This window comes from Giraffa tippelskirchi, chromosome 7, assembly GCF_054371585.1.
Source record: "Giraffa tippelskirchi isolate mGirTip1 chromosome 7, T2T-mGirTip1v1.2.pri, whole genome shotgun sequence".
Taxonomy (NCBI): Eukaryota; Metazoa; Chordata; class Mammalia; order Artiodactyla; family Giraffidae; genus Giraffa; species Giraffa tippelskirchi.
In genome coordinates this window covers 93164398-93178669 of record NC_137281.1, presented here as the reverse complement: position 1 = coordinate 93178669, position 14272 = coordinate 93164398, and the positions used below count along the sequence as shown (strand labels likewise).

Here is a 14272-nt window from a genome sequence, read left to right as displayed (position 1 = left end):
AGAGATCTAAATTTTTAAAAAATGAAACCATACTGGTATTTTTTCAAAAAGAATAAATGAATTCTTTTATAACTTGGGCGTGGGAAAAACATTCCTACCTATCATTCAGAGTCTCATTAAGGGAAGAGGTTGATTATTTTAACTACAGTTTAAACAGACAACAGACAAGCAAAGTAAATAGTCCAATAAAGGTTAGTTTTTAAAAGTGCAACCCAAGACTTCCCTGGTGGCCTAAGTAGTTAAAGATTCACCTGCTTATGCAGGGGACATGGGTTTGAGCCCTGGTTGGGGAAGATCCCACATATTGCAGAGCAACTAAGCCCCTGCACCACAACTACGGGCATGCCCTAGAACCCTTCTCTGTAACAAGAGAAGCCACCTCAATAGAGGTCTGGCTGAATAAACTATAGTACATTCATAATAACCAAAGAGAAGATGTATATCCAGCTCATTTAAAACACAGTATTTTTTCTGTACATTTCCAGTGGGACACTAATATGGAGGGAAAAAACACACATGCAAATTTAAACTTCATTCAGCAGTCTTATGTTAGCAATACTGCAATTCTTATTCTGTTAATATATATATATTATTTATAATATATTTAAATGTGTATTTATAAATATGAATAAAGCAAGTAAATAATTGTGTCAATACATTAAGAACTAGTATTTTCATCTTAAGAGAAAGGACAAAACATAAAATCAAAGAGCTCAGCTTTAAAGAAAAAGCATTAAGATACAGTTAGAAAAATTAATATTCAAGAGATACAGTGGGTCCTAAAACCCAAAACAAAGGGAAGTTTGGGTAAAGGAGGAGGCTAAAAACCATGTAAGTAATTTTTTATAGTTATGTCTGATGCAAGAAGAAAAGAGGAGAAATACGTTTAGCATAGCCTCTGATGCACTGGTCCTGTTAAAATTGATGGCTTTTTCTGTAGTGCTTTTTCAGTGCTTTTCTGAATGCTAGTCCCAGTCCACCATCCCACCTTCACTTTTTATTAAGTTAATTTCTGCTGATTCTTCAGATCAGTTCATTGTTACATCACCCCTCCCCCATCAAGGATCTTTCATTGTATCCTATTATAGACTATTCCTTTCCTTAGGGCATGTCTCTTAGTTAATAATTATGTCCCCATTCATATAATTACTTGGTTGATATTCTCCCCCGCTCCCCACCTTAGAGGCCCAAAATCGTGTCTGGTTTCATTCATCCTGTACCAAACTGCATGTGTGTGCTCAGTCGCTTCAGTCCTGTCGGACTCTTTGTAACCCCACGGACTGCAGCCCACCAGGCTCTTCCTTCCATGGGATTCTCCAGGCAAGAATACCGCAGTGAGTTGCCATGTTTGTATCCATTTCAGGGCATCTTCTTTAGATTGGAAAGGGTAGAATATCTAAGTACCTGAACTCCAAAAGGAACAAAATGCTTCTAAGAAAACTGTTTCCCGTTTAAACCCTTTCAAGTCGGGCAAATGACGCATTTGGCCTCTGGCACTATTAGGCAATAAGCACACAACTGGATAAGGCAGATAAAGTTTTGGGTTTTTTTTTTTTTTGCTACCCTTGCCAAGTTTACATGGGACTGAGGCATAGGTGGTAGTAAACGTATGCTGTATTGTCTGTAGTATTTGAGTCCAAATCTCCAGCCCTAAAAATATTTAATCCCTGATGGGACGGTTGACGTTTGAGAATGGAAAAGCAGCCCGGGGACGAGGGCTGGGTACGTGCAGTCCTGTTTGTCAACAAGATAAACCACGCTCTCTGCACCGTGAGGGCCGGGAACCAGTCTCCTTAGTGGTCTAAGTCCAGACCCCACCGAATGAAGCTTTTGCAGCGGCCGCCTCCCCTAGACTTTCCTCCCGCACTCCACTCTCTCTTGACAGGTCTTCTTTGTTATTATTATAACTACCTAACCGCAAAGATCTGGGCGTCATCATCAGTCCCCTAAGTATGGGCCAGTTCCCAAAGCCGAAGTTTCCACCAAACATTCCGGCTTAGGGTTACTAAAATCAGCGTTGATAAATCCCGACGGAATGGTCTCCCTTACGGTTTCGCAGAACCGGTTTCTTCGTAAAAGGGCCTTCAGCCTCCGCCGAGATCTAAAAAAAATGAGAATGAGGTGTCTACTACATTTCCCCAAATATATTATCTCAGGTTCAGGCCAGGTGTTTTAAAATACACAATAGACAGTATTTCCCTATAAATAATAGAAGAAGGAGCAAGTGGAACTCAGCTTTCTTCCCGTGTTTCTTAGTTTTAACCTTCACACACTTCGCGCCCCACCCCGCCGCCCGCCCCCGGCCGGTAACCCGGTAACGCCCTGAACAGGCAGCTCCTGGCTACCCTCCGGGGTCCTGATTTTGAAAAGAGGAGCGGACCAATCAGAGTGCGGAGTGCTGTTTGGCGCTGCCATTTGAGCCTGGGCTGAAACCGAGGTTGGGCCGGCCGCGGGGGTTCCGGTGTCTGACAAGGCGGTCTGGGCGGAGGAATGAGGAGGGTCGCTTGACTTCAGTAAGCGCACCAGGATGTGCTGGCCGGGGCAGCCGGCAGGCTGATGGGGGTGGGAAGGAGCAGCCTGTGAAACGGGGTGACGGCGGCCACCAGCCCGGGCGGGGACCGGGACTGGGAGAGGCCACTGAGCAGCCGGCTGGTCCGGTGGCTGGGCTAGGGTGGGGGGCGTGGGGTCGCAGGGATAGACACTCAGCTGAGCCTGCAGGGGTCAGGAAGGCGAGAAGAAGGGTAGTCTTTACAGTTCGGAGAGAGACGAGGACAAAGGGAGGTTTGGAAGAGAGTGGCTGGAAGTAGTGAGAAGCTGGTAACAGGCGTGCTGCAAGGAACTGAAAGGATCTGAGAGGAAGAAGGGAAATCTGTGTAAGTAGCTGAAAGGATTAAGTGACAAGAAGGAAGGCCAGTGAAAGTGAAGGAAAGGTTAGGGGTGGCACAGGGCTAAGAGAAGGGTCGGTGAAAGTGTATGAAGATCGAGGAAAAACCCGTGGAAGTGGCTGGGGTCCGGGGCCGGAAGAGTGCCAGACGTGGCCGGAAGGCAGCGGAGCGGAGCGCAAAGCTGAGAGTGTTTGGAAACTGCAAGACTTGGTGGCGAAAGAAGGTCAGGACTCGGATCACACCTCGGAGAGTGAGCGACATGTCCGGGATGCGGGATCAGAGGCTGGTGCGTTTGGCGGTTGTACAGCAGCTTCGGGCTGCCTATGGAATTAAGGTCAAGGGTGGCCGTGCGCAGTGCGATCGCAGGAGACAGGAAACAGCAACCACGGAAATAGCGGTAAGTTCTGGGGAAAGAGGTTTAGATTTTAAAGGGGGGCGAGGGGCGCATTCTGTACCATCGCTTATTACCAGGTCACGCTAAAATGTTCATTCTGTTTGGATCCAAAAGAGAATATGTTTAAGTGTGTCAGCAGCAGCAACATTGACATTTTGAACTAGATAATTCTTTGAGGGGCCTAGGGATTAGCTGTCGTGTACATCATAGGATCTTTAGCAGCATCTTTGGCTTCTACACTCGAGAGGCCAATAGCGTGTCCCAACTGTGACAATTAAAAATGTCTCCAGAGATTGCCAACTTCCTGTATTTTGAACAAGTTGCACGTGGGAAAGGAGACAAACACTTTCACCACTTTAAGTAATATTTGGAGAGGGACAAGGGATACCAGTACATTTTCTAAATGAATCAGTAAATGAGGAGATGTGATAGCGTTAGGAATAGGCTTTAAATGAGTAAACTGAGAAACCACAGTGGAATGGTTCAGAAGCAGTTGATTTTTGGGCGGTTGAGGTAAGGGGATTTTGAATGAGATTTTAGTATTTGTACAGAATCCTCAAGAATTTCATTGTGAAAAATAAGTTGCATATAAGGATTTTGTTTTAGATTTATATCTAAATATAAATGTATACCATATATATATATATACACCTAATTATATGGTACTTTCTTTTAAGATCTCAAATATAGTAGGTTTGTAAGTGTGTGAAAGAATTTGTGTGTATATATTTTTTTTCTTACCTCTAAGGAAAACTGACACTTTGCTTTTAGAGTCAGATAGACTTTGATTTGTGTTTGATTCCTGCTCTCCTCCTATTTGAGGTGTAATCAGAGGGCTGCTTGTCCTAAGCCTCAGTTTCCTACTCTATAAAATTGGAATGGTATCTCTCCTTGAGTTGTTTGGGGGAGTTAAAAAATAAGATTTGTAGATAAGACTAGCACAGTGCCTGTCACATGCCACTTATTTATTCAGCCAGTTGTTATGATAATCAGAGGTCTACATTCTAATTAGTAGTCATGCTAGAAACCCTAATAAAGTAGAGAAATACAGAAGATCATTGTGTTATGAGATCTAACATGTTAGGTAATTATTTAAATACTAGATTTCTTTAGCTCTTTGGTGTTTATTATCTAATGAGAGTTTTGAGCTCTTTACGAAAAGTACTAGGTATCTTTTTAAAGATAATATTGTAAGTGATGTTCTAATAAAATTTTAAAAGCATGTTATTAGTTTTATTTTGTGAGATTAAATTATAACACTTATTTGTGAAGTCAATTATTGAGTGTAATGAATCAAGAAAAACCCACCAACTCTGAATTCTAGGTATGTATGACATTTGTAAACTTCAGCTTCGGCATATGATTTATTTTTGCATTTTGTTTGATTGTGTAGTATCAAGAAAATTCTGATTTACCCAAATAAGGGGTTGCCTATACTAACATAATTTTTTTTTTCCTTAATTTTTTTTTTTTTGGCTGCACCTTGTAGCATATGGGAAATTAGTCCCCGACTGGGGCCTTTTCCAATGCGTCAGCTGTTCGAAATCAGGTGGCCAAAGTATTGGAGCTTCAGCTTCAGCATCACTCCCTCCAGTGAATATTCAGGGTTACTTTCCTTTAGGATTGACCAGTTTGATCTCCTTGCAGTCCAAGGGACTCTCAGGAGTCTTCTCTAGCACCACAGTTTGAAAGCATCAATTCTTCGTCACTCAGCCTTCTTTATGGATCAACTCTCACATCCATACATGACTACTGGAAAAACCATAGCTTGACTAGATGGACCTTTGCTGACAAAGTGATGTCGCTGCTTTTTAATACATTGTCTGGGTTTGTCATAGCTTTCCTTGCAAGGCGCAAGTGTCTTAATTTCATGGCTGCAATCATCATCTGCAGTGATTTTGTAGCCCAAGAAAATAAAATGTCACTGCTTCCCCTTTTCCCCTTCCTATTTGCTATGAAGTGATGGGACCACATGCCATGATCTTCGGCTTTTAAATGTTGAGTTTCAAGCCAGCTTTTTCACTCTCCTCTTTTCACACTCATCAAGAGGCTCTTTAGTTCCTCTTCACTTTGTGCCATCTGAGTGGTGGTTGTTATTGTTCAGTTGCCCACCCCTCTTCCATCTCCTTCATCGGCTCCCTTTTTCTTCTATTCCTTAAGTGTGGATTTTCCCCAGGGTTCAGATCTCTGTTCCTCTTTTCTGCTCTGTCCCTTTTGTTGTTGTTCAGTCACTAAGTCATGTCCAGCTCTTCTTGATTCCATGGACTGCAGCACGCCAGTCCTCCCTGTCCTTGACTATCTCCTGGCATTTGCTCAAACTCGTGTCCATTGAATCCATAATCCGGTTCTACCATCTCATTCTCTGTCACCCTCTTTTCCTCCTGCCCTCAGTCTTTCCCAGCATCAGAGTCTTTTCCAGTGAGTCGACTCTTCATATCAGGTGTCTAAAGTATTGGAGCTTTAGCTTCAGTTTTAGAGTAGTATCATCTGCATATCTGAGGTTGTTGATATATCTCCCAGCAATCTTGATTCCAGGTTGTGATTCATCCAGCCCAGCATTTTGCATGGTGTACTTTGCATAGAAGTTAAATAGGCAGGGTGACAACATACTGCCTTGTTGTACTTGTTTCCCAATTTTGAGCCAGTTAGTTTTTCCATGTGCAGTTCTAACTACTGCTTCTTGAACCGATACAGGTTTCTCAGGAGATGGATAAGATAGTCTGGTATTCCCAGCTCTCTAAGAATTTTCCAGTTTGTTGTGATCCATACAGTCAAAGGCTTTAGTATAGTCAATGAAGCAGAAGTAGATGTTTTTCTGGAACTCCCTTGCTCGTTTCTATATTCATCAATTAAATTGAACCAGATGCTTGAAAAAGGAGTAGTAAAATTTTGTCAGATCATTAAGAATGTGAATGATTTTGCCATGTCATGCAGCTTGCAGGATCTTAGTTCCCTCTACCAGGGATGGAATCCCAACTCAAAGCAATGAGTCCTAACCGCTGGACTGCCAGGAAATTCCCTGAATGATTTATGATTGTAAATAAAAGTTAAATGTTAATAACATGCTTTTAAAATGTGAAGTGCTTTAAGAGCATTCAGGGAGAGCAGATGTATGTAAAGTAATTAATGTATATGTGATTAGATATGCCCACTTAATCTAATTTTATATAAGCAGACATGTACCGGCTTGAATTAAAAATAAATTCAAGTCCAAGGTATTGCTACAGCCTTCTTAGTCGGTGACTCATTTTTGAAGTTTGAATATATGCCCAAAGATAGTGGTAGATTCTTTATTCAGAGGTATGCACACTCAATCAACATATGGATATACTCTTGGGATCTTCAAATGTATTAAAATTTGAATGTAATATATTCTATTGTGACTTCCTAAAAATGGTTTTGAAAGTGTGAAATGAAATTTAAATTGTTTACAAAATAATCCATTCGTTGGATATTCAGAGCAGTTTGCTTAGTAGTCTCCCGTAATGTGAAAGGGGTTCCCAGGTGGTGCAGTGGTAAAGAATCTGCCTGCCAATACAGGAGACGCCAGAGATGTGTGGGTTCAATCCCTGGGTCAGATCAGTTGATTTGGCCTTTTGTTCCAGTTAGTAAATATTTATAAGGTGACCAATAGAAAGTTTAAGGTCAGTATTTATATATAGTTACTGAAGGAGCTTGTAGTATTTTCTAGAAATGTTAGTATTTTGGACCAAATTCTGTGTAAGAATTTCCTGACTGAACACTAAATGGATTGATTTTCCATTATGGGATTGGAAACTGAGGGAATTTACTTTCTTGCTTAAGGGCAAAGACTTTATACTGACTGTTTTTGTACTCCCAGCACCTAGTATCTTAGTATACAGTAGTTACTTTTTAACAAATGCACTTGATGTAATTGTTTTGGTTTTTTTTTTTGTAATTGTTTTCTATGTCTTCACTAATAGTTTATTTCTGCTATTTTGTTTTATCTTTTGCAACTTCTAATTTACCTAATGTTTAAGAAAGCTTATATTGAGCCTAATATTTGTGTTAGAGTAACTGAATTTGTCATTCTAGGGTAAAATATTTGGAATATCATTAAATGCATTGCCCCAGTCCATTGTACCAGAATATGGACATATTCCAAGGTGAGCAAAGTTTGAAATGAAGAGTTAATATTTCAAACTAGTATTTGAATGTATGAAAGTAAATAGTTGATTGATGCACACAATTAGTTGGAACTAGCAAATGATTTGTTTCTCAACATTTACTCAGATTAAAAGTTGTTTTTTTTTTAATTTTACATATTTTAACTTTTTAATTTGTATTCACTTTCAGGATTGAATTTTAAGGTTCAGTAATGAATAAATGTTAGAAACAAGAATTTTTGGTTCTCTATCAGTCTTTTCACTGCTGTTCTGATTCTACTCAGTGATATACTAAACTACCAATTCAGTTATAATTTTTATTATTTTTTGTTTTAGAAATGTTGGATAAAAGAATATTTAAGTTTTTGGGGTATTTGTGAATATAAATTTTGTAACCTTTGAACTTTTTTATGTCACTATTTGTAAATAACCTTTTGGACTAACTGCATCAAAAATTACTAGGGAAGTTTACATCTTAAGAAAATAGTTTAAAAGTGCATAATATAAACAAGCTACCTTAGCTCTTACTAATTCATTTCTTCTCTATCCAAAATAGGGTTCATTCTGGCTACTATTGTCCAATAACCCAAGTTTTTAACTGATGCATTCTCCAAAAGCTTTTGAACATCTTTTTGCCTTAGGACAATTTTCCCTCACTCACATGTAGATTCACAGTCTTCATGAGGTAACCACTTAGTATTTTGCCTTTTAGATGGCCCATGAAAGACTTTTTTATGATGATACTCAATATTTAGAATTGCAGTCATAACCCTAGTGTGTGTGTGCATGCTAAGTCGCTTCAGACGTGTCCAATTCTTTGTGACCCCATGGACTGTTAGCACTCCAGGCTCCTCTGCCCATGGGATTATACCGGCAGGAATACTGGAGTGGGTGGCCATGCCCTCTAGGGCATCTTCCCAACCCATGGATCAAACCCACCTCTCTTATGTTTCCTGCACTGGCAGGCGGGATCCTTACCACTAGTGCCACCTGGGAAGCCCCATGTCCCTAGTAATAATGACTAAATCTTTGTTGTAATTTGTTTGCCTGCTTTTTTAAAAAGAAAACTTTTCTGTCAGTAACTCTCTGCAACATTCAGCCACTCTGCATCAGTAGAATGCCTTCATTTTCTTGCAGCTGACATCCATTCAAATTTGTGTTACCAGCTGTTGTTAACTAAGCATATAAAGCCAATACTGATTGTTAAAAATTATTCAAAATTGAGCACACACCCCTAAAAACATGAGAAGGGTTGTAAGGACTGGGATCAATTTATCTGACTTTCTGAGAGGTAATATTGATGAAGGAAAAAAACCTTCCCTTATTTTTGGGCAAATGTGCAGATGCTAGGTTTTTTAAGCTATGCGTGTTGTGCAAGATCACCTGTGGAAAGAGAATAGGTAAAGAGAAGGAGAAGGCCTTGGAGCCCTGGGTGATCTTAGGATGGAGAAGTCTGGCAGAAAAAGAAGAACCAGAAAAGAAGTTTGAGAAGGAGCAGTCAGGCAGACAGCAGGAAATAAGTGTAGTGAAAAAGAATATTTTCAAGATCATCAGGAGTGGTCAAGTATCAAGCAAGATAAAGACAGTGACTTGACTATGGATTTGGCGAGGCAGAGGCCATTAGTGACTTTGATGGAGTAACGGGGATGAGTTTGATTGCAGAGAATTTGTGCATCTTGCCACCTGAAAGGAGTTCTGTCTTTCAGTTTTCTTGTTGATGCTTGCACGTCTTTAGAAGAGCATGTTCATACAGAAGGGCTTTTTAGGAAATCAGGATCTGTTATTCGTCTAAAAGCGCTAAAGGTAAGCCTATGCTTGAACAATATTTGTACCACTCTTTGATTTGGTTTTTAGAATTGAAATATTTAGAATTATTACATGAATTATTGACAGAAATTGAGTTTGCAAATAGCTTTTTTTAATGACAGAAGAACCTTTTTCCAAAGTGTGTGTCGTTTATATAATGCTTTTTTAAAAAATTGAGGTATAATTGACAAATATATTTAAGGCATACAACCTGATGTTTTTATATATGTATATGTTGTGAAATGATTTTCACAATCAAGCTGTTTATATCATGCTTTAAAAATTTACAGGGTACTTTCAAACTCATGGTCCTTGTCTGTGTGTACTATAGGAAATGAAAGTTCGTTTAAAATTTTGTTTTTAGCCTTCTAAAAAGGAGTGATATATACTAAAACAAGAGTTAAGAGAAATAACTTAGACAATAAAGAAACCTCTTTAGAGTATAAGGAAGGATACTTTATTTGCATTAAACCCTCAAGCCCCAGAGTACTCAAAATGATTATGTTTATTTTAGAATAAACTCGATCATGGCGAAAGATGCCTGTCTTCTGCACCTCCCTGTGATACTGCAGGACTTCTTAAGCAGTTTTTTAGGGAATTGCCAGAGCCCATTCTCCCAGCTGATTTGCATGAAGCACTTTTCAAAGCTCAACAATTAAAAACAGAGGAGAAGAATAAAGCTACATTGTTGCTCTCCTGTCTTATGGCTGATCACACAATTGATATATTAAGATACTTCTTTAACTTTCTCAGGAAAGTTTCTCTTAGGTAAGTAGTAAATAAAAGTTTTTAGGAGATGACAGTTTAATTTCTCAACTATCTAGATTTACCCTTATGGTAATAAATTTCATTTGGAATAGAAATTTTTCTTTAAAATACTATATTTTTCCTTACTATAAAGAAGTATATCCTGTATAATAAAAAATATGTACCAAATAATTTAATATTTCCTTGCTGTCTTGGGGTTACCATTGTGAGTGCCTTAAAGGTTTATTAGTGTTATAGGATTCTTAGGCCATTAAATAGTTTCTAATGATTACTATGTTTTTAAAATATTTGTGGTTTGCTTTTCAATTTGTCCCTTCTCCAGGCTGTTATTGAGCCCGTTTGTTCTAGACATACTTACTGCCTTCAGTATTTGAATCTTCTGTGTGTGAAAATCAAAGAAATGTGTTCAATTTGTGTGGAAAAAAAAAAGTGTGGGTTCTAGGGGTAGCAGTGTTTTCATGACGTATATTTAAGCACACGGAGGCTGTGTATTTCTGATTCTGTCTTATTTCAAGTCAGTCATGTAGGTGGGTAGGTGAGAGGTTTTGTGTTTAACTGGTAAAGTGAGAGGTCTTCAGAATGTGCTCGGTGTTATTTTAACTCCGTGTTTTTATCTTTGACTCCATCTTATAAAACTTTTTTTCATTTAAGGTCCAGTGAGAATAAGATGGATAGCAGCAATCTTGCTGTAATATTTGCACCAAATTTTCTTCAGACAAGTGAAGGACATGAAAAGATGTCTGCTAACACAGAAAAAAAGCTACAATTACAGGCTGCAGTAGTACAAACTTTTATTGATTATGCATCAGATATTGGTAAGATATAGTTGCATTCTTAAGTAATGGAATGTGTTTAAATGAGGGAGATCCCAGCTTTTTCTAAGTGAGCTACCAAGACAACTGTTAGGAAGTGGCTATGTACTATTTAAACATTTTGAAGGGGGGTAGAGGAAAAATCCTGATTGTGAATATTTTCATTTAGGGCATGTTCCAGATTTTATCCTAGAAAAGATACCAGCTATGCGGGCTATTGATGGTCTCTGTGCTACTCCATCACTAGAAGGCTTTGAAGAAGGCGATTATGAAACTCCTGGTGACTATAAGAGAAAACGAAGACAAAGTGTAGGAGGTAAGTGGTCATGGCACTCCCATATGTGGAGGTACGGCAATTTGCTTTTGCCTGAAATGTGTTTCAACATAAACAAACATAAGCTATTAACTGTCCCATTGCTTTTTTGAATCTTTTGTCTTATATGGTATTCCCACCTTCTGTTTCTTCTTGCCTTCTTTGTAGATTTCCCTTGTACCTTCTGTGTTCTGTAACAAAATACTTATGATCCATTCCATATCAAGGTATTTATCCAAAGAATATGAAAACACTAATTTGAGAAGACATATGCACCCCTATGTTCATCAATAGCCAAGATAAGGAAATAACCTAAGTATCCATCAATGGATGAATAATAAAGATGTAGTATGTACATATATAATGAGTACTACTATTCTTAATTTTGGGGGGAGTCTCCATAATGTTTTCCATAGTGGCTGCACCAATTTACATTGCCACCAACAGTATATGGGGGTTCCCTTTTCTCCACATCCTCTCCAACACTTGTTATTTCTTGCCTTTTTGATAATAACCATTTTAACAGTTGTAAGGTAGTGTCTCGTGGTTTTGATTTGCATTTCCCTAATAGTTAATAATTTTGGACATCTTTTCATGTGCCTATTGGCCATGTGTGTGTCTTTAGAAAAATGTCTATTCAGTTCCTCTGCCTATTTTTTGACTGGGTTGTTTGTTTTTTTTTGGTTGTTGTTGTTGAATTATATCAGTTCTTTATATATTTTGGATATTAACCACTTATCAGATATGTGATTTGCAGATATCTTCTCCCATTTAGTGAGTTGTCCTTTCATAAAACTGATGTCACATAGGCTACTGCCTATGTTTTCTTCTAGGAGTTTTATGGTTTCAGATCTTACATTCAGGCCTTTAATCCATTTTGATATGATTTTTGTCTGTAATGTTAAGACAGTGTTTTAATTTCCTTCTTTTGCAGGTGACTGTCCCGTTTTCCCAAAACCTTTTATTGAAGAGACTATTCTCTCTCCATTTTATATTCCTTTGTCATAAGTTAATTTTCCATATATGTATGGGTTTATTTCTGGACTCTTTCTGGCTTCCCTGCTGGCTCAGTGGTAAAGAATCTGCCGGCTAATTTAGGAGACGTGGGTTTGAACCCTGGGTCAGGAAGATTCCCCAGAGAAGGAAATGGCAACCCACTCCAGTATTCTAGTCTGGGAAATCCCACGGACAGAGGAGCCTGGTGGGCTACAATCCATGGGGTCGCAAAGAGTCAGACACGACATAGAAACTAAGCATGTACATAAACCTACATTTACCCACTTCTTTTGGCTGCTATTTGCTTGGAGTATCACCTTTCATCCCTTCACTTTGAGCCTGTGTCTATCTTTAGAGCTGAGATAAGTCTCCTGGAGGCAGTGTATAGTTGGGTTTTGTTTTTTAATCCATCCAGCCACTCTGTATCTCTCGATCAGTGAATTCAATCCATGTACATTGTGGCTCAGATGGTAAGGAATCTGCCTGCAATGCAGAAGACCTGGGTTCAATCCCTGGGTAGGGAAGATCCTCTGGAGAAGGGACTAGCTACCCACTCCAGTAGTCTTGGACTTCCCTGGTGACTCAAATGGTCAAGAATCTGCCTGCAATGCAGGAGACCGGGGTTTGATCCCTGGGTTAGGAAGATCCCCTGGAGAAGGGAATGGCAACCCACTCCAGTATTCTGGCCTGGAGAATTCCATGGACAGAAGAGCCTGGCAGGCTACAGTTCACGGGGTAGCAAAGTCAGACTTGACTGAGTGACTAACACTTTCACTTTCACATTTAGGATGATTATTAACAGATGAAAATTTCAGTTCAGTTCAGTCACTCAGTCGTGTCCAACTCCTTGTGACCCCATGAATCGCAGCACACCAGGCCTCCCTGTCCATCACCAACTCCCTGAGTCTACCCAAACCCATGTCCATCGAGTCGGTGATACCATCCAGCCATCTCATCCTCTGTCGTCCCCTTCTTCCCCTGCCCCCAATCCTTCCCAGCATCAGGGTCTTTTCCAATGAGTCAACTCTTCGCATGAGGTGGCCAAAGTACTGGAGTTTCAGCTTCAACATCAGTCCTTCCAATGAACACCCAGGACTGATCTCCTTTAGGATGGACTGGTTGGATCTTCTTGCAGTCCAAGGGACTCTCAAGAGTCTTCTCCAACACCACAGTTCAAAAGCATCAATTCTTCGGTGCTCAGCTTTCTCTTCACCGTCCAACTCTCACATCCATACATGACTACTGGAAAAACCATAGCCTTGACTAGACGGACCTTTGTTGGCAGAGTAATGTCTCTGCTTTTCAATATGCTATCTAGGTTGGTCATAACCTTCCTTCCAAGGAGTAAGCGTCTTTTAATTTCATGGCTGCAATCACCATCAGCAGTGATTTTGGAGCCCCCCAAAATAAAGTCTGACACTGTTTCCACTGTTTCCCCATCTATTTCCCGTGAGGTGATGGGACCAGATGCCATGATCTTAGTTTTCTGAATGTTGAGCTTTAAGCCAACTTTTTCACTCTCCTTTTTCACTTTCATCAAGAGGCTCTTTAGTACTTCTTCGCTTTCTGCCATAAGGGTGGTGTCATCTGCGTATCTGAAGTTATTGATATTTGTCCTGGCAATCTTGATTCCAGCTTGTGTTTCTTCCAGCCCAGCATTTCTCATGATGTACTCTGATGAAAACTTAGTACTGCCTAAACTAAAACTGTTTTCTGGTTGTTCTATATGTCCATTGTTTCTTTTTCTTTGTGTTTCTGTCTTCCATTTTGTTCTCTGCTGTTTTTCTGTTTTCTCTTTCATGTTTTGTATCTCTGTTCTAGATTTATATTTTGTGGTTACTGTGAAGTTGGTATAAATTGTCTTGTAGATGAAACAGTACTTTTTCAGCCAATAGCATCTTATTACCTTCACTTGCTTATATGAGTTTCATCCTTTTCCTCTTCCTCATTTGTGTTTTTGTTGTCTCAAATTATGTCTTTATGTTGTATGTTCACTACCAAATTAAAGTAGCTACAGTTTTACTGCTTTTTTCCCTTTAACCTTTAATATAGAATTGTTTGACAACTCATTCTGATACAGAGTTGCGATTTTCTGATTCTGTTCATGGTCTTACTCAAAGCTTTGTTTACTTTTGCCTTTTGTTTCTGGTAGAAGAGCTCCTTTCAACATT

General features: G+C 39.4%; 1 protein-coding gene and 1 long non-coding RNA gene across 5 annotated transcripts in view; one reads left to right on the top strand and one right to left on the bottom strand.

Moving 5' to 3' along the window:
- The window catches only part of ARHGAP11A (Rho GTPase activating protein 11A), a 130356-nt gene that overhangs the window by 104255 nt on the left and 11829 nt on the right, over positions 1-14272 (top strand). For 2 of the 4 annotated variants that reach the window (XM_081507084.1, XM_081507083.1), the window contains exons 1-6: positions 3031-3282; positions 7336-7406; positions 9113-9209; positions 9727-9980; positions 10632-10795; positions 10962-11108. In XM_081507084.1, coding sequence (XP_081363210.1) covers positions 3145-3282; positions 7336-7406; positions 9113-9209; positions 9727-9980; positions 10632-10795; positions 10962-11108 — 871 coding nt within the window. In that variant the 5' untranslated portion in view covers positions 3031-3144. Of the gene's footprint in view, positions 1-3030; positions 3283-7335; positions 7407-7962; positions 8092-8543; positions 9210-9726; positions 9981-10631; positions 10796-10961; positions 11109-14272 lie in introns of those variants that run through there. The other 2 variants (XM_081507085.1, XM_081507086.1) reach the window with 2 other exon arrangements.
- Positions 1535-3499, bottom strand: LOC145512741 (uncharacterized). The gene is made up of 2 exons (XR_014058712.1): positions 3128-3499; positions 1535-2101 (listed from the first exon to the last, which is right to left on the bottom strand). It is a non-coding gene; the product is annotated as an uncharacterized LOC145512741 (long non-coding RNA).